This window comes from Diadema setosum, chromosome 20 (assembly GCF_964275005.1).
Source record: "Diadema setosum chromosome 20, eeDiaSeto1, whole genome shotgun sequence".
Lineage (NCBI taxonomy): Eukaryota > Metazoa > Echinodermata > Echinoidea > Diadematoida > Diadematidae > Diadema > Diadema setosum.
Window position 1 is genome coordinate 11,767,586 of NC_092704.1, and position 25,741 is coordinate 11,793,326.

Below are 25,741 nucleotides of genomic sequence, written 5' to 3' on the forward strand. Positions count from 1 at the left end.
TGACTTATATTGAAATTCCCTATATTTACCGTAAATTACTCTACGTCTTATTCTCAAAAATATTTCTTTAATTTCTTCCCTATCAGAATTATATTGATTACGCCCATCTCGTATTTGTAAATAAGGAAGTTATTGTAATCTTCCTGAAGTTTTCTAGAATAATCATATATTTTCTTTGAATTAATCTACAAAACACACACACACACACACACAAAGCTAACGTCTCATTCCCTACTCATTGAACAGCGGGGTCAGGGTTCGCATCATTTTCAACTGGACACTGCGGCTTCATAAATCTGGTTACTTTCACTAGATACAGGAGGAAATTTACCTGTGTCTCTTCTTTTCACCATCTACTTCAAGGACAAGTCCACATTCATATACATGTGGATTTAGTGAATGCAACAATATTAGTGGAACACATCAGTGAATGTTTGGGGAAAATCCGACAATCCGTTAAAAAGTTTTGAATTTTTAAAGTATCTGCGCAATCACTGCTGGATGAGAAGACTACTACAGTGTATGATGTCACATGCGTAAAACGATATAAGGAAAATAAAAAGAGAATTTCACACAACTTTACTTTTTGAATAAAGTGCATATATGTCTTCGACTTGTTACTGACGTATGTCAAGGGTAATGTCATTCCCCCTGCCTTCTGAAAGAGAGAAGCTGAGTGTTCTTATGTTATGAGAGAAAAGTGAAAATACAGTATGTTGAATTTTCTTTATACTTTCTTTATATCGTTGTACACATGTGACATCACGAGCCATAGTAGTCCTCTCATCCAGCCGTGACTGAGCAGAAACTTCAAAAATTCATAACTTCTGAACGGATTGTCCGATTTTCCTCAAACTCTCATTGATGTGTTCTACTAATATTGCTGCATTCACACAACCCACATGTCTATGAAGGTGAACTTGTCCTTTAAGTTTAAGAATTTCCTATGAGTTGCCACAAATTGCAGTGTTCCTTCCGTTTTGTCGTTTTTTTTAATTCTTCATGACCATTCTAAATCCACCTTGTTCACTTGTCGTGATATCTTAAGAAGTATAAATGGGAGTTATAAAGGACATGTTTAATGGGGTGATGGGAGGAATCACGTAAAGAATAACTCGTAAAGCAATACAAAAAAGTACTTACTACTTGCTGTAAAAGCCGATGCATGAAACAAGAAAAAGATAAACAACGGCATTTCAAAAATCAAAAAACGATATGTTATAAAGTGTGTATATATATATCTACATATTAATATATAAATATATATATTCGAGCAAATTTTTCTAAATCCTTAGGTGATTTTTTTTTAAATATCAATTACATATAGAGGTTCATTCACCTGTCTCTTCGTACTGGATACGTTATATGTAGCATATAACGAAGGTGACAAATATGATTATGATTATATGATCATTACTGTTATTATCATCATATTATCCAGTTTCTGTTCCCTGGTAATACGTTGTTACCATCCGTATAAAGAGTATGAGCGAAAATACGATTCTGGGTGGAGGCTTTTGGATTACCCTAACACAAGCTTATATACATGTACACATATCATGCGCGTATGATACGAATTTCCGAAGTCATGGGCATAGATAATGACTGTGTGCGAGAATGTGTTAGATTGAATGTCAGGCGTGCATGGGTCAACCAGTTTACAAATTATTGCCTTGAGTTTACGTGTAAGATTAATAATCACGGAATAATGAGATATAAAGAAATATGGATTGTGGCGCGCTTACAACATCCGTCACAGCATCCCGGAGGGTAGGTCGTCTGAAGAGAGAAAGAGAAAAGCTAACGTTAAAGCTAAAGCTAAACTATCACACGCATCCTTGTTCAGTGACTCACAAACATGTAAGCTTTAAACACACCTAAAAACAGCAAGACCTCCCGTTAGGCTACAGTGCCATGACCTCATAATTTGATTGTAAGCTGTCAAGGCATATTCAGACTGGTCAGTACATTAAAGATGCAACTATTAACGGTAGGTTGACACATGCTACCATCATCATTGTCAAATGTCCAATGTTTGCATTGTGTTCAGATACTTCAACCTTAATTGTTGTTTCAATTATGTCATGTTCAACATTGTTTATTTTGTATATGATTTACTTTTTTAAAATAAATAAACAAAACAAACAAACTTACCGTACACGGCATCTCACATACAAAGTCTGTCCTGCTGAATAACCCATTGTCCAAGCATCGGAAAACTGTGCAGTTGTCATTAGGATCCTGCAGCGACTCGCTCGTCTGCATGAGTAGCCGATGAGAAACGTTTCAGACACGATCGAACAAGATACGAAAGAGGGGACGGTGCATTCACAGTATGCGGCAATAAAATGATTAGGCATACTTGATTTTTGTCACGTTTTGCTGTTTGAAGATCAGGGGGAAAATAATGCATATACATGATTTTATGAGCTGATGTCTCCATTTCCAGAAAGTGATATTTTTATGACCCTACCTCGGAGTATTTTCTCCCGCCCTGTCCATGTGCATGTCTTTATTGATACATACAGATTCCTATGATTTATTTTAAGTGTAGGCTCATATGATATAATTACGCGTAACACGTGTTTCTCACTCGCATTGTGGGCATGCGATTGGATCGACGGGATCTTACGTACCTGAAGAACAGTGCCATCGATTTCACATTCTAGGAAGAAATGGACACACACACAAAAAAAATGGTTTAGATTGGTTCATCGTTAATGAAAAAAGCTATGAAGTCCAGACATTATGAAGCATTCGAGAAGTGTATGTGTCATGTACACAAACAAATATTTCCATATTGTATTCAAGTAATGTTAAAAAGCGTGATACATGTTATTGTAACATGTTATTAATTAATGCGTTCTGTTTCACTCAAGCAAAGCACGTCAAAGTGGAGAGAGTTTCCTTCCCAAATGCTTCGGCAAGTTAATTGATAAATGATTGAGCAACCAAGTAAGTAGTTAACTATGAAGAAGTCAGTTTTTCATAATAGGATTAATTTCATAAAACGGAATCACGACGCCAACACGCAGTTGGTCGTCACGAAACTAAGATAAAATTTACCCGTGATTGGCGTTGTCACTATGGTGGTCCTCTCGGTGTAAATTTCACTCGATGGCGCTGCAGTAGTAGTAGCTAACATCACAAATGAATATTAGAATGAAAGGAGAAAAGATTAATATTTTGTCCGAAGCGTCGTTTAGTGCCATATTGACTAGATGCACTGACTTCGTACACATCTATGCGAAGCAGAGAAAATGGAAACACTAGAGAGACGTTATAAAATGCAGGAATGAAATTGCGAAAGCGAATGACGCCTCAAGTTCATTCGTCATGCGACTTTGACATCACCGGTATAGTACTTATCCTGTCGACATAGCCTAATATAGCCTATAATAGCCTAATACAGACCTCCCAACCTTTCTGACTGAAAAACAGGGTTGTTTTTATGGTAGGAAAGAGAGAACCCAGTTACCATAAGAGTGTGTAGTGAAATGATCAAGAAGAAAAAGGAAAATCATATCGAAACAAGACCTGGAAATGGTCAAAATTTTGACTCTTTTCTCCAAATTTAGAATGGTTGGGATGTCTGCTAAAAAACATTCAGGAAAAAAAATGTAGATATTGAAAGATGGTAAGGCTCTACCAACCTGGGACAGTAGGTACTGTTGTTGTTTCCACGGTGCGGGTAGTACCGGATGTGGTGATGGTCTTCGTAGTGGTCAACAACTCTGTCTTAGTTGTCTCAGGTGCTTGCGTTGTGGTAGGAACAGGAGTCCTCACTGCAGTCGTGGTTTCGACGACAGTTACTGATGTTCGGAAAATGTGAAGAATAAAACCAAAATAAAAGCTTACGGTGGACACAATTATTTCTGACTATATCCGAAACTTTCCAACGGCAGAGAGTTGGCACTGTTTCCAGGTATGTTAATCAAGCGAAAGTTGTTAATTTAGTTGGATTGGCAATTAGTCAGTTGCAATAGTCGTGAGTGGTTCCACGCTATGATATCAGTTTGCAAATCAGATCAACTTTCATTATAGGAGCATGCTCTTACACTTTGGTCATTCCGGTTTTCGAATAGGATGATTCTCGTAGGATGAGGTTCAAAGCCTTCAAACTGCAAAACTGAGACTCCTTTTTTACTTTTCATAATTTATAGTACTTTAAGCGTGTAAAAATTCCAACAACATGACTTACACCGCAGTTGTATAATTTGACTTTTTCTGTGATATCTAATTAATGCTTGAAAGACTAGTTTTGCAAGCAGATCATCATGTGGGATGGTTTTGGAAAAATCGCACTTTCTTCCTGACGAACACACACACACACACACACAACTGCATCGTATGAATTGTGAGATGTCTTTTGATGCATTTTTGCATATAAGAGTAGCATGATACTCATTTTCCCTTGCATTGTTTCAACAGAGAACATTGTCAGTTTCTTTTAGAGAAAGTATGAACCGAAAGAATTGATTTCTCTGTAAAATAAGACAATTTTACCTTCTTCTATACATCCGAAGAATTCCGCATTCAAGGACAATGCGGACTCGTCAGCCTGAGCAACAATCAACACGAGGTCTCTTAGCGCTGGTAAACCGGATGGAAGTTCCAGTCGATCACCCTCAAGGGATATCGGCTCTACAGCAACTTGGTTATTGTCGGCATCGACGAATGGTTTGAAAGTCGTATCCCTCACAAGGAAACGGACGTCCGACAACGACTGTGGTGGCTCCGATGCGGATGTTATGACCACTCGTCGTACGATGACAGATTCGGAAAACTCGACGACCACGACGTTTGGACTCGCGAAAGAAAACGACGCTGTCGAGTCATATGTCTCAGGTACCTCGCTGACATCGAAACTCGACCTTCTTGTACCTATATTTACTTCGACTCCGAGACTGGCCATTGGATCCTCACATTGACCTGAAACAGAATAGTAATGATAATGATAATAGTGACAACAATGGTAATGATTATGATAATAATCATCATCATAATCATAATAATAGCAATCCTAATAAAAAATAACATAAGGACAATACAAGTCAAAAATAACAGTAACGACAAGAAGATCGAACAAATAAGAGTGATACAGAGATACAATAATTGATAACTGACACAAATATTATCATTTTCTAGCGTCAAAATACTTTCGTTAAACCAGGATGGAATATGTCTGTGTGTGTGTGTGTGTGTGTGTGTGTGTGTGTGATTGTGTAAGCGTGAGAGAGAGAGAGCAAACTGAATAAATATGTGCAAACATGTCTTAGTGGTCGAATGTATCATATGTCTGTCACGAATTACTTCCATCCTGGTTTCTTGAAAAAATGGAAGAATTTTGTCTATAAAAAGTGTATTATTGACCGATTCGGTCATAGTCATATTTTCGGCATCACAATTGGCACATCAGGAAACACTTTTTTCATTTCTCGTTTTGTATCTCTAGATAACTGTCACCGTTTTCCCTATACTTTATCTTCCCCTACCATTTTTTTTAGAACAGGCAACGGTAGGATTGGACTTCAAATTACAAATCCTTCAAACGTGAATATTGATGGAACCACAATAACTCATACGTTATTCCATTCGAGGGAAATCAGTAATTCTTTAATATAAATGACAAAACTTATGGAAAAAAAAATATGTTCACGTGACAATTGGCCATGGTTCATATGAGCTTAGTTACAATTTCATTCTCTTACCTTTTGTTGTAATTTCTGCAATTGTCGTTGTAGTAGGTTCCGCTGGCCTTGTAGTTACTGAAGGGACGGATGTCGTTCTCGTCAAAATTGAAGACAACACAGTCGTGGCGAGTTGTGAAGTAACAACCGGCGTTCGTTCACTTGTTACCGGCTTAAATGTCGGAGTGGTGATTGGTGCGGTGGGATAAACAGTTTTTGTTGAGAAAAGGCTGGTCGTTTCCACAGGACTTGTTGTCTCGAGGACAGCAGTTGTAGACTTTTGGAGACTTGTGGTTTTGGGTAAAGCGGTGGTGGATTCCGGCAGAGACGTAGTTTTGAGGAGTTCGGTTGTGGATATTGGGAGAGTCGTTTTCTCGAGAATGTGCGATGTAGATACCCGGGGAATCGTTGCCGTACTGAGCGGGAGAGTGACGGTTGAATGGGGTATCTGTGTTGATGTTTCGGGGACCGATGTCGTGACCTCAGGAAGTTTCGTGGTCGTGACCTCTGGAAGTTTGGAGGTCGTGATCTCAGGAAGTTTGGAGGTCGTGACCTCAGGAAGTTTGGAGGTCGTGACCTCTGGAAGTTTGGAGGTCTGGTGCAGAGTCGTGATGACTGTTGATTTCGGCAAAGTTGTGGAAAGTGGTACGGTTGTGGTTGCCGAGACTGTTGTAGGTTGAGCTGCTGTTGTCGTTCTGGCAAAGGCAGTTGTCTCTTGTACAGGCGCTGTTGTGGAGAGAGTAGTGGCAACTCTTGACGTTGGCAATTCTGCTGTGCGCACGGTTGAAATTTCTGGTATTTTCGTGGTGACAATTGGTAACGTTGGCGTCGAAGATCGAATGTGGGTGGTAGGTGGAAGGCTGGTGGTTGTCTGCCGAGGTTCGGTTGGAAGAGTCGTGTGCTCTGTTATGTGGACGAATTAAAGCAACAGACCCATGGACTATACTGATGAGCAGAAGTGAACAGAATATTTTAGTACGATCTGCTTTGATACATTGCCAGTATATTCGGATTAGATATCTAAAATCTAAAGCCAGTGCAAATAAGCACCTTGACTGATAAAAACGAAACCAAAAACACTCTCTCTGCTGTTCTATAAACCACGCTCCCGCCCCCCCCCCCCCACAAAATCTACGTAGATTTTCTCATGGTGTTCCCGAATGGGTGCAGGAAATAGTACACACAATAAGTGAACATGCGTCAAGTTAAAGTAATCACTAACGAATCAATTTCCAGTATCGTATGGCTCAGTCGGATGAATATGTTACAGAGATGGGCTATCGTAAAATGGGAGTGAACGGCGATAATATTACCTGGTATACAGCCGAGGAAACCGGCATTGACGGTAAACGTTGGCTGGTCTGACGCAACAACGATGACGAGGAGCCCCGTCACTGGTGGCAGCGTGTCAGGCAGGTTGAGCTCGCCGTTCACCAACGGAATCTGTTGCGAAGCCAGCGGCGTTCCGTTGACGTCAGTGAATGGCGTTCCGTCCTCCTCCCGCACGATGACGTCGAACTGTGGCACGCTCCCCGAGTCAGCCGCGACTGGCAGCACGTTGACGATTACCGGCCTGTTGAATATGACGGTGAAGGAGTTGGCGGTGGACGGCACAAGTGGCTGAGTGTTGTCGTAGGATTCAGGAATACCACTAAATGTCAGGGTATCTACCTCCTCTCGTGGTACGTTATTAATCGAGCTCACGACATTCAAATCATCCATGTCGTCTTTGCATTCTCCTGCAAATAAGTCACAGATAGCCATTCTTAAAGGGGAACTCCAGCTGATTTTTCAGACTTGAACACTGGAACAACTATAAATAGGTTATACTGGGTACAGAGTTTCAGAGTATTAGTGATTAGAATACGGAATACGAAAGTTTTTACAATTTTAACAAATCTCTATGAGCAAGGATGATGCTATAGCAGCTTCACCATAAGAATGCATGTTTGGGGGCTCATGGAAGCAGAACAAAAGAAGAAAGCATGCATAGATTGTACACATGTGACCTTGTTAAAGCAAGCGGTGTTGTAATGTAATTGCAGTGATGCATTTCTGAAATATGTGGGCCTCTACTCGTGCATTCCTACGGTGAAACTGCTACCTTGTTCAGTGCAATTTGTTTTTGGTTTTCGGAGTATTGTTTTCTCTGCTCAAGGACCACAACTGATACCACATTAATCATCGGTCTTACACACTTCATCACTATTTCTTCCGACATGGACATGCACTCGGAGAAATTCATTGTTATGAAGAAGTGGTACTGCTCAATGGCAGATATCCATCACAGCGCCTTGAACAGGCACACAGAGCACTACAAGGCAGTCTAAAACTGGAGTAACTACTAGCAAACTCACCTTCTATGCTGGTGGTTGATGACGTCGTCACTTTTGTAACAGTGCCCGGACCGGTAGTTGTCTTGGTCGTTGTGACCACGATCTCTGTCCTCGTTGTTGGTTCTGCCTCGGACGTCGTCGCAGATGTCCTTGTCACAGTAGTCGTTTGGACGGTCGTTACTATACACAATAAAGAGGAAATCACCACAGTGAGTGTTTTCAATTGTAATTGTTACCTCTCTCTCTGAAATATAGAAATCAACGCGTTAACGATTCGTACATCATTAAGTTTAACTCTTTTATATACCATTGTGAAAACTTCCTGTGTGTCATTATCATTCTGAGAGAGCATTGTCATAGTCATGTTTTGGGGAAACATGTCTTTTTAAATCTATGTAACTTGACTGTAACTAGTAAAGAATTTACCCCTAAATATAGTGGGGAACATCGCTTGATCGTCAGTCACCACATTACGAAATTCAAGGTATATGTAACAGGAATACAATCGCGAGAAACTCTTTCATTGTACTGTGGATTTTGTCGATTTATCAATCGGTTTGGGCAGGATTGTGCGTTTGAGTAGAATATGTGAACTTCGCACGCTGTCGACTGATTTGGGCGGGCGAACGTGGCACATTAAGAATTACAGGAGATGGTCAAGGTTATCCATCAGCATCAATTTTGACCATAAACAACGCCACCCCTCTCTTTTAAGATCTATATAAGAAGTCAGTGATTCCGATCCCCCAAACAGCCAAAACAAGAACCCAACTATTAAAATAAAAACAATAGAGGAGGCAGGTTGTCCTCTTCATTCTGCTCTGCGACTTCATCACTTGTATAAGTGAAGAGTGAAATTGCGTTTCAATAAAGTCACTTGGTGTTTAAAACCAGAACCAGAGGCGTGACAAGTGTACTCGTATGGAGAGATTTAAAATAAGATCCCGAGCGCCACACATTAATACACATGATAGAGAGCTAACCTTCCTTTTCGCATCCAAGGAAGTCGGCTGTCAAGCTGAGTGGTGTCCGGCTTGCCTGGACGACTGCCAACGTCAGCGAACTGACAGGGAACAGAGTTTCGGGAAGTTCGATTGATCCTCCAACCACTGCTATGGGCTCTGCCGCGATGGGCGAGTTATTGTCATCGACGAAGAAAGAGTTCGTGGCGGGATTGAGCAATCGGATCAGGAGAGACTCAGGGGCATCGCCCCCGTCCGCCTGACCGATAAGCACTCGCCGCACGGTGACGGGTTTGGTGAACTGAAAGTAGGCGGTGTTCAGGGAGCTGACAGCGGGTGGATTCGCGGGATCGTATGCTGCTGGTACGCCGGATACTTGGAAGATATTGCTCTCTTGATTGCCATTAGTCGACACAAGTACACCAAGCTCGTTCATTGGCTCCTCGCATACACCTGTCATGGAACGAGATTTGAAAGATAGAGAGCCTTTTAAAGGGAAGGTATAGTTTTGAGATAGAAGATTAAGATTGTAACTTTTTTTTTGCGAGATAATGACCAACCTATCAAGAAATATATATAAAAAAAAATATGCTATTCTAAGAGGAATTCAAAATGTATCAATTTGTTGAAAATATCCAAGAACAAAGTAAAAAAAAAGTCACAATAAAATGTGGGATCCACTTTTCGTTAGGATCTCTTTGGATGGTGACACGACATTTGCTCCTGCGACAATTGCTCCGGTCTTATTTTCTCCAAGGACTTAGGGTTAGGGTTAGGGTTGTGATAGGGTTTCAGGTTTATTTTGATGTGAGGATTAGGATTAGGGTGAGGGTTATGTGTTTGAGTAGGTTTTATGTTGGGCTTAGCCTATAGAGATTTCATGGGAGCAATTGTCGCAGGAGCAAATGTCATGGAACCCTTTGGATATCTAAGACATTCAAAACCAATTTTCATCAAATAAACTTTGAATTTCTCGTAGAATTGTACGCTCTTTACTGTTTCATATCGGTAATCTATTATCTCGCATGGCATTTCCTTTAAGATTAGTCCATATTACTTTTGTTTGTGTGTTTTTTTCTGTATGCGTGTATCGAACTGTGTGTTTCTGGAGCAGTTTGTTGGTAAGGATTGAATCAGAAACAATTCAAACTTCATAACGCAATGATATCTAAGCTCTCTTACCTCGTGTTGTGGTAGATGAAATAGTTGTGGTTGTCCGAGCAGGTTCGGTAGTTTCTGGAAAGGAGATAACGCAAATCGGCGTGAACGTGCACGAAATTGCATAATCTCTATTCACCTATACTGATATAGTTTTAGAAAGGAAATACTATGATAATCTCATATCCCATTCACATTTGATAGCACTTTACTATTGCTTTATCCATCGAAAATACATCCGGGGAGACTGGAAATATCCTCATTTTATCACACTGGACTACACGATTTTCTCTTTCACGGTGCCGAGATAAAAAAAAAGGAAGTTATACACTACAAAAAAAAAAAAAAAAAACCAACTTGTACTGCTAGCAAATCTTATCCACTGCACGAGGTATTCGAAGTGCTTGTCTTTGACTCCAACTCATCTCATATTCAATGTCAAATATTAAGGACAATGCACATCTACTAACACTGGCAAATCTTCGGAGGATAGTTTGTGACTATTTGGCGGCAGAATAAGTCAAACTTTACAACGTCAAAATCTGTTTTAGATTGGCTCTAACACTTAACCCTAACTAGGCCGGGGGGGGGGGGGGCCTCAGAGCCCCCCCCCCCCCGACGTTCCGCGCGATGTATCGCTAACGTGAAAAGCTATCGCCGCGACGTTTCATGACTTTTTTCTGTCGAGTCTCCCGCATCTTTTGACACCAAATTTGCGATGCCCGGGCGCGCGGTTCCGAAGTTTCGCATAAATATGTACATGCATGTCAGACCAAAAATTGCTCAAAAACGTGAATTCGTGTACAATTTCAATGGAAAGTGTGCTTACAGTCAAATTTCATAAAAGCATGATTATTTTGGGGTTTTATTGATTAAAATCAACTAATAACAAATTTTCTTGTTCGGAACAATGTCGCGGACAAGTTTCATAGAAAAAACAATGAAAAACATAAAGTCGAAAAAACAAAGAAATACATAAGAAATTCAAAAAATAAAATACTTAAAGAAATTTCTTTTTCGGATGGCTCAATTTTTTTCTCTTATATTTGCTTAGGACACTAAAAAGAATATATACACAAAAAATGTGCCCATTTCGAGCTTTATTTAGTGATTTGTACCAAATTGTCTGATTTCATGCATCATTATGCATAAATTAGCATAATTTAGCATAAATGACAATCTTTTTAAAATCCAACTTCGTAGTACTTTAGATGACATCATAGGCAATGTGTGTGCCAATTTTCGTCGCGATCGCGCGGTCGACGGCCGAGATCTGGAGGGGGGCCTGGGAGGCCCCCCCCCCCCCCCCCCCCGCTCTATGATCTACCTAAACAGCCCGGCCTAGTTAGGGTTAAGGGCCAACCAACAAGTTTGGTCTTTACCTTGGAAAGTTGTTGCTTCTGTTGCTGGAGGTGTGACGACAGGACGGGTGGTAACTGGTGGAGTGGAGGGAGGTCCTTTTTGTCAAAATGGGAGGACAAGATTGATTCACAAGTTAATGCCCTTTTGGCGTTGCATAACTATTCGAGGCAAATTGTTTGTTTGTTTGTATGTTGTTGTTGTTTTGCAGCTCATGATTAGACATGTTAGAGGAAACATCGTTCTCAAAAAGGGCGTCCTTCGAATATGACCATCACAATCATTGTACATATCTTCATTTCTTCATCTACTAATAGGTGCATTTTCCTATCTCTCAACGGTGGATAAACGTAACTGACATGACTCGAGAGGAAAGGAAGAGTATTGTTAACTACGAGATAAAGATGAAGTACTGTAATGAACTATTCCCCTAACAAATTCTTGCATTATTGACGTTGAATGCTACTTCAGTGCTTTATATCGATGTGGATCACACTTAGAAGAACAGAAAAAAAGACATCGTCATACAGCTCTTTTTGCAATCATTGTGTTTGTGTGTATGTGTTCTTTTGCTAGCGTTGCACATGCTGATTTGTGTGAAAACACTTTGCGTGTCTTCATCTGTAGATGTGTCCTGCCATAAAATATGAAAATAATGTCTCACCAGTGGTAGTAGGCACTGAGATGATTTCTGCAGGTGAAATAAAAGAAATGAAAAAACACAAGAAAACATTAAATATTTTCTTGTATGATCTGTTTGGAGGAGTTATCCTTTTCGGCGTACTAACTGGCACACATTTCTACGCGTTGAACACGCCTATATCTCGACATACATGTACCACATTTGTAGTATGCAACGTTATTACTAGTATCGGGCATCATGGAATGTTTTACCATTTTCTTGTATTGAAAAAAAAATCTACAAAAATACAAAACAAATTATTACCCCCCCCCCCAAAAAAAAAAAAAAAAAATAAAAATGCTAACGTAAATAGTCACCTTGACATCCACGCAGTTCTATTCTCAGGGCTATCCAGTTTGTCTGCGAGTCGACGGCGGGCAAGATTCTTATGGCGTCGACGTAAGGCATGTCTGGAATGACGTTGCTGACAATACTGTCTCCATCACTGTTCGCCTTGAAGAGCTGAAGACAGAAATTCAAGACGTTTTCATTATGTATCACCAGTGTCCATTCTTATTGAAATCGATCGTCATTCCTTTGAAATTAACTTGAACACCTCAAAACTATTTCCAGAAAAAAAAAAAGGAAAACCATAAGATCGAATGGAATTCATTATTTGTATGTATCATATACCGGAATGTTTACATATTGTTCTAGTACATTGTTTTGTTTTCTTTCAACTTGCATTAACAACAAAAATGTGATTTTTGAAATAGAATTTGATTGGAATTGAAATGAAATAGAGAAATTTAAAAGCTGCCAATGTAAAAATGCCCATTGATATGCTTATTGTATCCTTACACTTCGCACACACAGAACAAACGAAAGTGATTTCTTTTAGAATTATACAAGGGAGAATTATTATACTGAGGACATATTTTTAAACTTCAACACACATACGTTTGTATTTTACGTCGCATTTATTGCTTCAGGTAATTGCATGGGGGATAGCTGGCTTAAGTCTGTTACTGCGCATGATTATGAACGTTTTTTGTTGGCAGTATTCTCAGAAAAAAAAAGGAGAAGATACCAACGTACCATGGGCCTCCCGTGTGCGTTCAGGACGGCAGTGCCGACGTCCCCATCCTCGTCCCTGAAGTATTCGAGGTAGAACCGGCTCACCCACTCGGTGTGGAAACCTTGGGTGTCTATTCCGGTCACTCGAGTGGGCACGGAGAAGTCGACTTGCAACCAGACATTGGTGTCGTCAGAAGTGGGGACCCAGGCAGCGAAGGCGTTGTTGAGGCGAGCCATGGACGCCGGGCGCAGAGTCTGACTGGACGATGCACTCAGGGTGATACCATGCACGTGATTTTCCAGGCCAAGAACCGAATAACAGTCTTCTGCAGTGTATGTGGTTGTTTTTTTTTTTCCCGAATGATATCAAACAATACACGTAAGTTGATGAACTATCACTTTTCACTATCGGTCAACATTGCAGTCCACGTAGGTGTAAGTAAGCGTATAATCCACGGATATGGCATAGGTACTGGAAGTATTCTTTGTTGTCTCAGAAATGGGGAAAGGGGAGGGGAGACAGAAGAAGACAAATATTGATGCGATATTCACATAATGTTTTGCACAATTTTGGTCTAAACGAGCGCGAACCTTTCTTTCTTTAACATATTTATTTTATGGTACAGGATACCCATCACAAAATCGATAGATTTCTTAACCTTCTCCAGATATGATTTTTTTTTTAATGATATAATTAATGAAACCTACCTGGAGGCAGAAGTGGTGTTGTAGTCGGTGCGACCGTGGTAATGACTGTGAGAAAAAAACAACAACAATAACATCATCATTCAAAACAGTATATAGATGCACTTGAAAAAAAAAAAAAAACAAAACAAAACAAGGCTGTCATTTACGCCGAGATAAATTTTCATTGGAAACAAAGATCATTAAGATATTGTCAGCATAATCGATGTTTACGATGTAAAAAAAAGATATAGGGAAAAAGTATAGGGAAGAAAACTACAGAAAAAAAGGGGGAGAAAACAATACCTGGAGTGGTTGTTGAAGTCGTACAGTTTGTTGTGGGATAACAGATGATGCTGTTCGATGAGCACTGACATGTTTCGCACTCTTTGAGTGGATTTGACCAACGCTCGTGGGCCTGTCAATGAAATAATACGAATGCATAAGGGAGTTGCAATTCCGACGAACGCTCTTAGACAAGCGTGTTGACATTGGGAAAAAATAACTTTGCCATGCTACGTATCAATGAATTCAGCGCTATTGATGTTAACTCTCACAATTATCATCATTGCTGTAAAAGTGAAATAAAAGTAAAAATAGTAATGGCATTTTCCTTTTTTATATCACAATTAAAATTTTTCTGAGGATTGATAGAAGGATATCTCCAGAAATTGTTACATGATATTATGCTAAACACTTTTGCTGAAGTCTCAAAGAAACTAGATCTCCAGTTTCGAATACCACAGATATGTTTCATAAAGATGTTATGTAGAAATATAAAAAAAGAAACAATTACAAAATTAAGTGTCATAATCCACTCATTGTGACTGATCAACTATTTACGACAGTAGCAAGTTGTAGATCTCCGACCTGAACGCTTCGACGACGCAGTACACGTATGAGGTTGAACAATGTTTCTGTCGTCAGAAATTGTTTCAGCGCCATCTGTGGGTTCATTTCGAAACCGTCTAACGGTTGATCACAGTGACTAGTTATTTTCGTCAAATTTTCTATGTGCTTGTAAATATCTGTAAATAAATTGTATTATGATGGAAATAGCACCAGTCTGCAAGAATCTTCAGTCTACTGAAGGAGGCAGACTTAATCAGAAGAAGAAGAAGAATGGAAACAGCTGTCTCGCGCATGTGCAGAAGACCTTTAGCCTTATAGTGTCATCTTTAGCGCATCTTGCGCGTAGCAGATCTAAAGCTCGCTAGTATCGGTGCGCGTGGAAATGTATTCCGCGGTTTACAAGCATTCAGAATTCAATGCTTACCTCACGTCTTTCGCCACTTGCATCGAGGCAAGGACATTCCATTATGGGGACGCAGCGGGTGCCGTTATGCAGGGTTGCACCCTTCTTGCACTCGCAGCACGGAGAATCATCGGAGAGGCTTTTAGGAATACACAAGCTCTGTTGCTTGATGTAATGACAGACGTGAGTTCTGCATCCTGATGTTGTCTCGCAGCTAGTGGCATCCTCTGTAATATCACACGCTGAGGGGGGGGGGGGGGGGGGAATGGAAGAAAAATGCGAAAGGTCCAGTTGCAGTTGCTGACCAAAAAAGTTTTGTGATGCAAGCAGAGAACGTACCGTGAAGACTACGCACGAATGCATGATCGTTAATGTTAAATGCAGATTTCATTTCAATCAAACGGGTGATCCATGGAAAACAAAAAATTGGGATGAACAGTATCTGTACATGCCTACGTAATGCATAGGTCTATATATATTCTGACAAGTCCTGTATCGTCTAATTATTGGTGAAAATATGATGTTAAAGTATAAATGAGTTCGAAACTATGGCGTTTATAGTGAAGTCTGCATTCGTTGTGTTCTGGCATATTGACATAATGATTATAAATAATGCCTTCGTGAAATCTTCGTGATTCAACATTGGTACCTCAATGCTACTAGACTTTCCACTTACTAGGAGGTGGTGGAGGAGGCGTTGGGGGAGCCGTTGAGGGAGCTGTAAAAGGACACAAATTAAAAAGAAAAAAAAAATTGCACATTGTCTGAATTTGGCATACAGTTCCAGCGTATCAACTAATTCGATGCGTTGAATTAAATGAGGACTACTAACATGTCGACCAGCGACATTCGTTTTATAACGCGTTTATACGCAGCAAGAAAAATGTACTTCATTCCAGTTAGGTCATTTTTTTTTCTCAGTTTGTTTTAAACTCTTTTCAGTAATAACTTACTGATTAAGAATATCTTGATCCTAACTAAACAATCACGGCGGTGTCTTAGAATGCAAAAATGGAAAAAACTCCTGTTTTGATGTTTTTGTTAGTCATAGTATACACAATACCCTGGAATAACAAACAAACAAATAAACAAACAAACAAGACGTCATCTGACCCATCGTGTCCACCCTTCTGCTCTTCACGGGCACGTATGATATCAATAACATTACATACACATGCGCATAATATATTGTTTGTACAAATGTATGGGAACGATGGATAGGAAAAACATGACAAGTAGTATCCATGACACTGCATTGTCCCCTTTCATTAATAGATGCATACCCCCAAATAAATTTGCGCAGATATGCGTTATACTTACATGGAGCGCAGTAACAGCATTCATTATTGTCGGGGTATATCAGCTCTTCGCCCTGTGGTAAATGAGGGAAAGTTACTTGTGACCTTCATAACTTAGGCTAAATAAGTCCACCCCCCGAAAATAGAGATGAAAAGATAAATATGCTAGGTAATACAAATTGCAAAATATATCACTATTTTGTTGCTGTTGTTGTTGGAGGGAAATGGCTAGGGAATAATTTTGGTGAGACAGGCTTAATAGTTTTGAAATGTCCCGCATACTGAAGCGTTATGTGACTCATGTATTTCTGCTTTCATTAAAGAGAAAAATCACTAAAACATGAACAAAATCGAGACTCGTTGTTTTATGACTGCTGGAAGAACTTAAGATTGCTGAAAATGTTGCAAAAAAAAAAAAAAAGGTGGTAATGACTGCACATCATGGTCACTTCAAACATAATTCTGTATTGGCAGTTTAAAGGTGTCCCAGTGATCTTTTATCAATGTTCGGCGGCAAGAATGGTAAGATGTCACCCGGAAAAGTACTGCATTAATAAACAAAATGATAAGGCACCGCATCTCTACTAACGTCACAAACTTAAGCCTGTGCATTATTTGTTTTACAAAATGGGTCTATGCACTATCTCTAGGCTAACACATACAGCTGCTACACCGAGCAATCGGTAATCTGCAATATAATAAGACGGCGTGCTATCATGCTCGTCTGCTGCACACATTTGCATGCGCCCATGCATATTTCTAAAAAGAGAAAGAAGAAAGAAAATAAATAGCTTGGACGGAACTCATTTCGGCGCGTGTGATTGACTGCATTCTTTAACACACTTTCTAACTAATCCTTGTATAGTAAAGAGGTAGTCATACTTACACTGCCACATGTTAAGTCACACACAGGTGTGCATTGCACCTCTCTATCTGGCTCGCATATGCAGTCATAACAAGAATCCTTCCACGTCTCACCGAGCTAGAAGCGACAATAAAGAAGGGAAATAATGTGTCAGGTTTCTTGTTGATCATTTTCATTTGTATACATTTCGGAAAATTGGTAATGTGACATTGTCAACAGCAATAAGGTTTCGCAACAACTTCACTGCTGCAAGCCTCTCTGAGGAGCTTTTAAGGAGTTTTCGTCATAAAGAGACACGTTTATCCAAACATTTTGCATTTCTTAGTGACAGATACGTGTAGTACGATCTATAGTCACTTTGCATCAACAAACTCAAGAGAACTGATCAAAGATGCTAAACGTACATCTATACTTCGATCGACCTGAAACAAGTTAACGCAGTCACAACTCAGCTAAATTATAATGCATAATCATTAAAAAAATCAAAAACAGCTAGGCCTACTGCTGTACGTTCATGAATGTGCAAACATCTCGCCAGGACCAATATACTTTTGTAGATATTGTAAAATGCATGTCCATACTCACTGTAAGAAGTATATAGGACGACCACAGAAAAAAAAAACCCAACGAGTTACATTCATAATCATTGTCCTTTGAACCTATAAACTTGTGAACGTTACACAAGTACCAGACGATGATCTCCTTCATATCAAAAAGTGGTGTATTGCAATTAAATGGAAGAAGACTCGGACAGTGTCACACTGCGAGAATCTATAGCCTTGTTTATTGGTATTAACCAGAATAAAAAAAAAAAGTATCTGAAGAATATTCTTTAGTGAATGAAATAGATCATCAATCGAGAACCATCTTGTTAGTTATGACGGTCTTTCAAGATTGTCTCCAACACTGGCAGCAAACAGAGGTAAAGTAAATCAAAGGATACCTCGTAAACATTGCCATTGTACTCGCAATCCGTCACGCAGCTCTCCTTTGTGACACAGTCGGTAGAATTGGCGTCAGCCAGAACCATGCCTTCCTGACAGAAACAACCCCTCTCGCATATTTGGACGCTAGAGGGCGACGCGCATGGTGTTTCGATATCATCGCACGTGCGATGGCAGTCGCAGTTTTCACGGTATACCATTGGGTAAAGACACGCTATATGGAAAAACATACAAACAAGCAAAACACATAAGAAAGAGTTTTTGTAATTACGACAGGCTAGTTAGTTTCATGATAAATGCTAGTCAGTTCAATCCTTGAAGAGCCAAATGAGATCTAATTACATAAAACACCATTAGACATTCTCAGCTATCACTCCCTCCCTCTAAGCATATTTGCAGGACTGTTGTTACCGAGTATAGCTGTACGAAAACTCCACATAACGTTTTCTGATGTATCTTTCCACAGATTCAGGTGAGTTTGTGGTCATTAGCATTACAACCAGGCACGTTTGTATACTGTTTATTCATGGAGTCGTTCTTTTGTAATGTACATGTATATGCACCAACTCCTCCCGAGTCACCGCTCAACTTCACCATCAGCCAGGTGCGCATCCATTATGTCGCGCACAACGTCGTCACGTAATTGGCTGTCGCGTTCGGAAACACCTGTTTGTTTGTTTTGTTTTTGTTTTTTATACAAGTAGTTCAGTATCGATTAATCGATTTGAAAGCGCGAGTTCCGTTAGCCAATAGCAAGCCCTAAAACCTAAAACAAACAATGTAACAACCGCTAGTTGGCGGTCGAGTTCGGAAACACATGTTTTATAGTTTCCTATCGACCAATCAACTGCAAAACGCGACTTCTGTTAGCCAATTAGCAAACACTAAAATCCTCGCTATCACCTTGGGCAGAGAAGACACTTTGTCCCTAGAGTTCTATACCCAAGGTACTCTGCGTACGACAAGTTGCCCGACGTTGCACTATTACGCGATGTTGTGAAGTTCAGGCGGCGAGAGGTCCAAGTTTCCGTCTTCTGGGGGGTGTTTCATCAACGTAGTCAGCGTGAAAAAGTTGTCAATCTCTGACAATCACCATGGTAACAGTCAGTGACCAGAGCTTCTCAGCCAATCAAATCCACAGATTTTGCTGAAATTGTCAGAGACTGACAACTTTTTCAGCGCTGACTAAATTGAAGAAACACCCCCCCCCCCGGTCTTGGATACTTTTTGAATACATTGGCAGTCCGATTCGCCGAGTTAAATGATTTTTACTCGTCCGCTTTGTTCATTTCATCTTGTCCTGCTTTCCTAGAATTTCCACAGTGTCTCTATTTATTCGTTAGGCCCAGGCCATGGAATGTGTTCCTTAATTACTGAGATTTACTTCGCCAGTTCTTGGATCTTTTACTTTGTACTTCCTTTCATGGCTATCGTCGGTTCGCTCAGTGATCTCGCTTCCACGACATGCGCACAGACCCGCACCTCGCAGAATTTACATCTACATGTACCTTTCGATTTACTTGCAGTCACCACTTCGGTTCCAGCCCTGCTTGCTTTCCTCGCAGTTCATCCTCCACAGTAAGTTGATATCTAGGAGCTTTTAGTTCCATTCCCGTTCATTTATACTCATTTCTTGCCCTTTATAATATCTAATTACATACTCATGTGTCTTAACATGTATAATACAATTGTACATGTATTAGTAAAAACAAAATACTCGCCTTTTATAAAGGATAATTTTTTTTTCAGCAACCAGTAAACGTGTTCACATTCCCATCGTTTCAATACTTTACGTTGTACTTTGATGCACTATAGGCCTAATATTGTTGAGTCTTAGGTATTGAGGAGATTTATCACTTTCCCTTTTCATTTCCGCGATGTGTATACGTTGTTCACGTTGTTAAATGTGTATTTGTAACTGCTAGTAATCATAGCAATGTTTTAGAATAAAAAAGCAAGACATAAATTCAGGACACTGAGATAAACTCGAAGCCTTAGGGACAGCCTTTCAAATACAAAAGAAACTAAAAGTCATTTGCAACCATGATAACTACTCGTCTTCCCTATAAACCAGCATCTGTTCGACTGCATTTGCTTTCCTTTCTCACAGAAAATTGCTCTGTCTTCTTATAGGTTGAGCAACGTTTGTTGTTCACTTACGCTGTGTAGTTGCAGATTGTGTCGTCGGGATAGTTGTGGGTATTGCGCGGCACTGGCAGCAACCGTCCGCCGTATGTACCACAGTCTCTCCCTGTAAAGGAACATGATGAATATTGTACATTTAATCCTTTGTGTGCTTTAAGGGCTTATCGATATGGAAAACTATATGCGTTGTACACACTTTCCTATGTCCCCGCATGATACAGAAAAGGTTCAACACGATGTACTCTCTTTTGGTGTTGTATATCTCAAAGTGAATCTAGAAACAAAGCAATATTTGAATTGACTGGAATGGAAGCAAAAGAACAAAATTCTGACTAACAGCTCGACAGATTAAGTGATATAAATGAATATGATATGAATAAATGTTTTATGGAGCCGAGTTACGGTGATGAAGTCATTCTTCTCCCAAAACAGTGCACAGTAGAACATACTGTGCCTCATTTCAATATTTACAACAGGATGCGGGAGTGATGGAAATAATAATGTTCTCAGGTGATTGTGGAGCACCAGTCAAAATAACAACGGTATATCAAAAAGCTTGTATCTTTAATCCTTTAAGCTGTGTATTTTGTGATGAATATTTTGCACACTTACCGTGTTACAGTCTTCTGGATCAAGGTTACACGAGTCTGGGAAGCATTCTATGCCTTGTCCTACCATGCAAATGCATGTCTCACAATTGCCATAGGGGAAGGATTCACCACCCTGATAAGGAAAATATTAACAACATTATTTAGAAATGACATGCCTCAATTTTCTAACACCAATACACGATTCTAGCTTATAAATTTCAATTTATGTATTATTGTCATTTCTATGATTATTAAATTTCGTTCTTCCCTTAATATGTTAGTAAATCTTTATTATTCCCTTTAATTAGCACACATTCCTAATGTACCATCATTATGCAAATGGAAGAACACAACTGGAACGTAATTGTCTACATTGCTTAATGTTTTATGTCACATATACAACATCTCAAGTTAAAGTGGAAATCCACATCTATGTTTTTCCCTTTGATGTGTCTAATTAGATCATATATGAATAGAAGCTTTGCGATAAAGACGTCGGGAAGTAATTTTACGGCATTATATAAAAAATATATTTCTGAGAAGATGACAAACAATTTCAAAATACATGTACATGAAAACGAAGACACATGCTTTAATTCACGAAACACCTAAGTAATACTTGTCGATTCGAGTGTGTATTAATAATGTTGATAAAATAAATGTCATACAAAAACGTAAAAATCACCACGTTGATATAAAAAAAATGACAAATTTCCTTACTTGGTAAATTTCTCCCGTGGGGGGAAAGAAACATACTGCTTCTGGCGTTGATTCTGAATAAGTAATGTGTGATGAAAAAGAGTCACAACTTTAATAGCCAACCAAGTTCTTGAGGATTCTCGCTGCAGACATTCTCATTTTGTATGCATTAGCTTGACGACTGAATTTCACTACATATTTTATATCTGACAAAGATTACACGAGAGTAGTTAAATATGTTCAAAATATCCTGAAAATTGCCAATTTGAAAAAGAAAGAGAGATTTTGTTGTTGCTATTCTTCAAAAAGGTGTTGTCAATTTAATGAATTACTCACAGATGTAAATACCAGGCGTTGTACATTACAACGCTTACTGTTTACAGTTGTGAGTGATTCTTTAATTGACGATACCTTTAACAACATCATATATATATATAAAGTTTCTGTTTCTTTTTCATATTATATATATATGTATATATATATATATATGTACATATTGTAACCAATTTTGCAAAAGGAATCAATAATCATATAAGAACAATAAAAGCTTATTACATATTGTTTTGTTTTGTTTTTGTTTTTGTTTTTTGTTTTTACCGGTGTCTTGTGGTTATACTGTCAATAAGTAAATAATAGCAATAGCAATGATGCAGCATCAAACGACAAAGATGTATGTTTTTTTTTTCTTTTGACTTGATAGGTTAAATTTCTATACAGCAACTTTTAAAGGTAATAACGCATGAAGGGATTTAGATATTTAAGAGAAGAAATAGCCACTTTGCTTTCTTTCATCTTGCTTTTCAATGGACAATCACGAAACTCCCTACAGACATTGTCTGGATTTCTGCAAAGGGATCAAACTGTAACAGTGGACAAAAATAATACCACAAAAAAAAATATCACAGTGCGAGAAGAGGACACTACATTGAATTCCTCGTTACGGCCGTTTCCTGTTATGATTAATCTCAAAGTCATTATGTACAGAGCAGAACGGACGATTCTGAATATTTGTCAGACATACCATCTTACATTTCAATTCACTTTAATATTCAACTCGGGAGAAAGGGACATTTTTTTTTTTTCCGTCGACTTCACCTTCCCTGAATTACATACGAAAAGATCGTCACTTCTTCATAAAGGTTGCACGGGAGCATATACATATTATATGACATAATAAAGAATTGGATAAGTTATTTTACATTACTGTCATTTTTATCAGTTTAGAATAACATGTAAATGATTTGTTTTCTTTTAGATATTTGTATTTTGAGAATAATTTGAGAATAAATGGGGATATGGCAGTGATCATTACGAAAACTGTAAACCTATCGCTGTCCGCCAAAATTTGTTCTATTGTGAAAATAGGGTGAAAATAATGAAAGTTTATGGTCATTACCAGGAGCTGTTGTAGATGGAGCAGTGGTTGTTACCGCTGTAATGAGTAGACACAAGGAACAACAAAGTATGAGTTTACTGGTCAGCATTTTAACAACACATATTAATCAATAGATTATTTCATAAGTGTATTAATCAATTTAAACAAAAATGCTATCTTTTCAAATTACTCTCGTTTATTATGATAATCATTTTTTTTTGAAAGAGTCATAGAGGTTTTTTATTAAAAAAAAAACATATAGCACTGGTCCCGAACTTATTTTTGCCCCCCCTTTTTTTTTTAATTGGTGAATGTATGTGGACGTAGTTGTTACATGGTATACTTCTATTGGTTTTAACTAACGTAGGACCTCAAAACAGATTTACCTTACGATGAAGAGTTAACAAAATTAACCGTAGAACACATGCAGTTTACAATGTGTCATTCGAATTGCACTTACCCTCGCAGCCGTAGACTTCGATCTCATTTCCGACATTAAGTGGAGCTCCAAATGTTGCTTGGATAGCCCGGACAGGTCCCAATGTGGATGGTAGCCAGAGGTTCGTTGAAACAGTGCCACTCAAGGCGATTGTCACTTCGCCCTATGCATTGAATACCAAAGGAAATGAAATAGCTAATGTCAAGAAAATGATATCAATATTTGTCCGTTTCATTTCCATCTGAGAAGATAGCTGGATAGCCCATAGTCAGCTGCAATAGCTGGTCTTCCACGGAGTTCAGTTGGATGTACATGTAAGGCGAGACCACTTCACCTGATTAAACACCCTGCTGTTTGCGAAGAATGAGTGAAGTGGGATCTTTTACGTGCATGAGTTGTGACTCTCTCACCCACGGGACCTCCATTTTATGTGCTAGGGACAGAGTGTTTGGCCTGTTACTAGAGGGAACGGTATGATTACACACAACTTTGCTATGAAAATGGGACTCGGTAATGGAACCGGGGTCCTTAGGATTGTGAGGCAGACGCGCTACCGGCTTAGCTAACTCACCGCGAAGACATAAGCAAACATACGCAACTAAAAATCCGAAAGCTTTGAAATACAACTTTATTTCAGGAATGGATAGAGAGACAAAATAATTCACTGTAATAATGTGAATAAAACTATCAGATTTCTGATAACGTTTTGTCGACGATGACACGACCAGATGTCATTGAATGCTATTAAACATTCGAGGGTACGAGATGAACAGCATAATATATCACTCTCGTCACACATGTACACTATAGAGGAGAGGAAGTCTGACATTTCTTTTTGGATAAAGCTTTGGAATACTTGTCTGTTGAAAATTCACCTGAGTCTCTGAATCTCCTGATCCTGAACCGGAGAAGTCCCCAGATCCCGATCCCGAGTCTGCGTTTTCGGCAGGAACAGTAATCCATTCATCTCCTGGGGCGCGCTTGATGCTGAATACCACTGTAGTTGTTGTACTTGCGCTGATGGCAGGTAGTTTGATTCCAGTGATAGTAGTAGGCTGGGTGAAGCTGCCTTCGTATGTCAAGAGACCCACTGCTTGCAATGGCTCCTGGGGCTCGTAGCATTCTGAAAGCAAAGGTTAAATTATGTGCCGTAACCTACCCGTGAAATCTATTTTTATATACATTTGAACTCGTTCTACCGCAAACAAATGGAAATACCTCCTGCATGAAAATGATGAACCTCAGATACATTTTCAATTGTACACTTTTGCACTGCCTATAGGTTACTCTTTTTGTCATACAAACATGTCTCTTTTGTGTCTTGAAGAATTTTGAAAGAGCAATTCAATTTGAAGTCTCAGACATTAGTTGTTGTTTTTCCCCGGATTAAAGTGTTGCACTGAGGTATAGACTAATCTAATGGGTCGGAATCGGAATGATTTTTTTTTTTTAACTACCTGGCGCTGTTGTTGGTTGTTCAGTTGCTGACGTGGTATATGTGACGGTGGTCTGAGTTGTAGTTGTTGCTCTACGTGTAGCAGTTGTTTCTTCTATTACCACCGTGGTTTGTTCAGTTCCAGGGATAGAAGTGGTTGTTCCTCGTGTACTAACCTTGGGACTAGTAACTTCTGTAAGATCAGAGACAGCATATCTATTAAGTCCCAAAGTTCTTCATTAAGAGTATTGGAAAATATTTCTACAGACAAATAGTGCGTAAAGGGATAAACGAAAAGCCTTTATAGTTTTGGACCAATAACTCTATACCTTTGTCTTGAACCCAAACGCCTAAAGACTGAGTGACTGTCGTTATTTTTGTATAAAGTGCAATAAGGAAAGGAAATATGAACACCTGGTTGACTGGCAGTCATCTTTCAAAAACCAGTAACTGTTGAGTTGTATAATATCTAAATACTTTGAAGACCATCAAAATCAATGTCGTGATTGACATATTTGTCATTTTTTTTTATTTTGTACAAAATTGATAAGTGCTTTTCATTTTAGTTTTTGAGCTCAATCTGCAAAGAAGCAGTCACATGGCATTGGGTATTTTACCGGAAATACGACATACTGTAGCCTATACCTTTCCATGAAGACAGCCTTTGAATCGAGAAACAAACTTCCATCGCAATGCGGGACAAATTTTGATTCTGCAATCGTATGTGTAGAGGTTTCTTTGGATTTATGTAGAGAAAGAACCTTAAAAACCATAGGAAGATATTGTGCTCATGAGAGGAATTGATTTG

The 25,741-nt window shown here is 39.1% G+C and overlaps 2 protein-coding genes across 2 annotated transcripts in view; both read right to left on the reverse strand.

Annotated features, from left to right (window-relative positions):
- Nucleotides 1–1,698: 1,698 nt before the first annotated feature.
- LOC140243414 (uncharacterized) lies at nucleotides 1,699–15,206 on the reverse strand. The gene is made up of 18 exons (XM_072323094.1): nucleotides 15,165–15,206; nucleotides 14,195–14,306; nucleotides 13,913–13,957; nucleotides 13,226–13,530; nucleotides 12,505–12,649; nucleotides 12,170–12,196; nucleotides 11,529–11,603; nucleotides 10,171–10,224; nucleotides 9,010–9,441; nucleotides 8,048–8,206; nucleotides 7,004–7,429; nucleotides 5,712–6,593; nucleotides 4,507–4,932; nucleotides 3,654–3,812; nucleotides 3,067–3,138; nucleotides 2,637–2,665; nucleotides 2,155–2,259; nucleotides 1,699–1,779 (listed from the first exon to the last, which is right to left on the reverse strand). Exons 1-18 carry the CDS (start codon nucleotides 15,204–15,206, stop codon nucleotides 1,699–1,701), a joined length of 3,576 nt encoding a protein of 1,191 aa, XP_072179195.1.
- A 596-nt stretch (nucleotides 15,207–15,802) lies between these two features.
- Nucleotides 15,803–25,741, reverse strand: part of LOC140243415 (uncharacterized) — a 129,298-nt gene continuing 119,359 nt past the window's right edge. The window contains exons 128-138 of the mRNA XM_072323095.1: nucleotides 24,956–25,126; nucleotides 24,374–24,621; nucleotides 23,520–23,661; nucleotides 23,081–23,116; nucleotides 21,706–21,758; nucleotides 21,008–21,118; nucleotides 20,411–20,501; nucleotides 18,250–18,464; nucleotides 17,328–17,423; nucleotides 16,464–16,515; nucleotides 15,803–15,861 (exon numbers count right to left, since the gene is read on the reverse strand). Coding sequence (XP_072179196.1) covers nucleotides 15,803–15,861; nucleotides 16,464–16,515; nucleotides 17,328–17,423; nucleotides 18,250–18,464; nucleotides 20,411–20,501; nucleotides 21,008–21,118; nucleotides 21,706–21,758; nucleotides 23,081–23,116; nucleotides 23,520–23,661; nucleotides 24,374–24,621; nucleotides 24,956–25,126 — 1,274 coding nt within the window. The remainder of the gene's footprint in view (nucleotides 15,862–16,463; nucleotides 16,516–17,327; nucleotides 17,424–18,249; nucleotides 18,465–20,410; nucleotides 20,502–21,007; nucleotides 21,119–21,705; nucleotides 21,759–23,080; nucleotides 23,117–23,519; nucleotides 23,662–24,373; nucleotides 24,622–24,955; nucleotides 25,127–25,741) is intronic.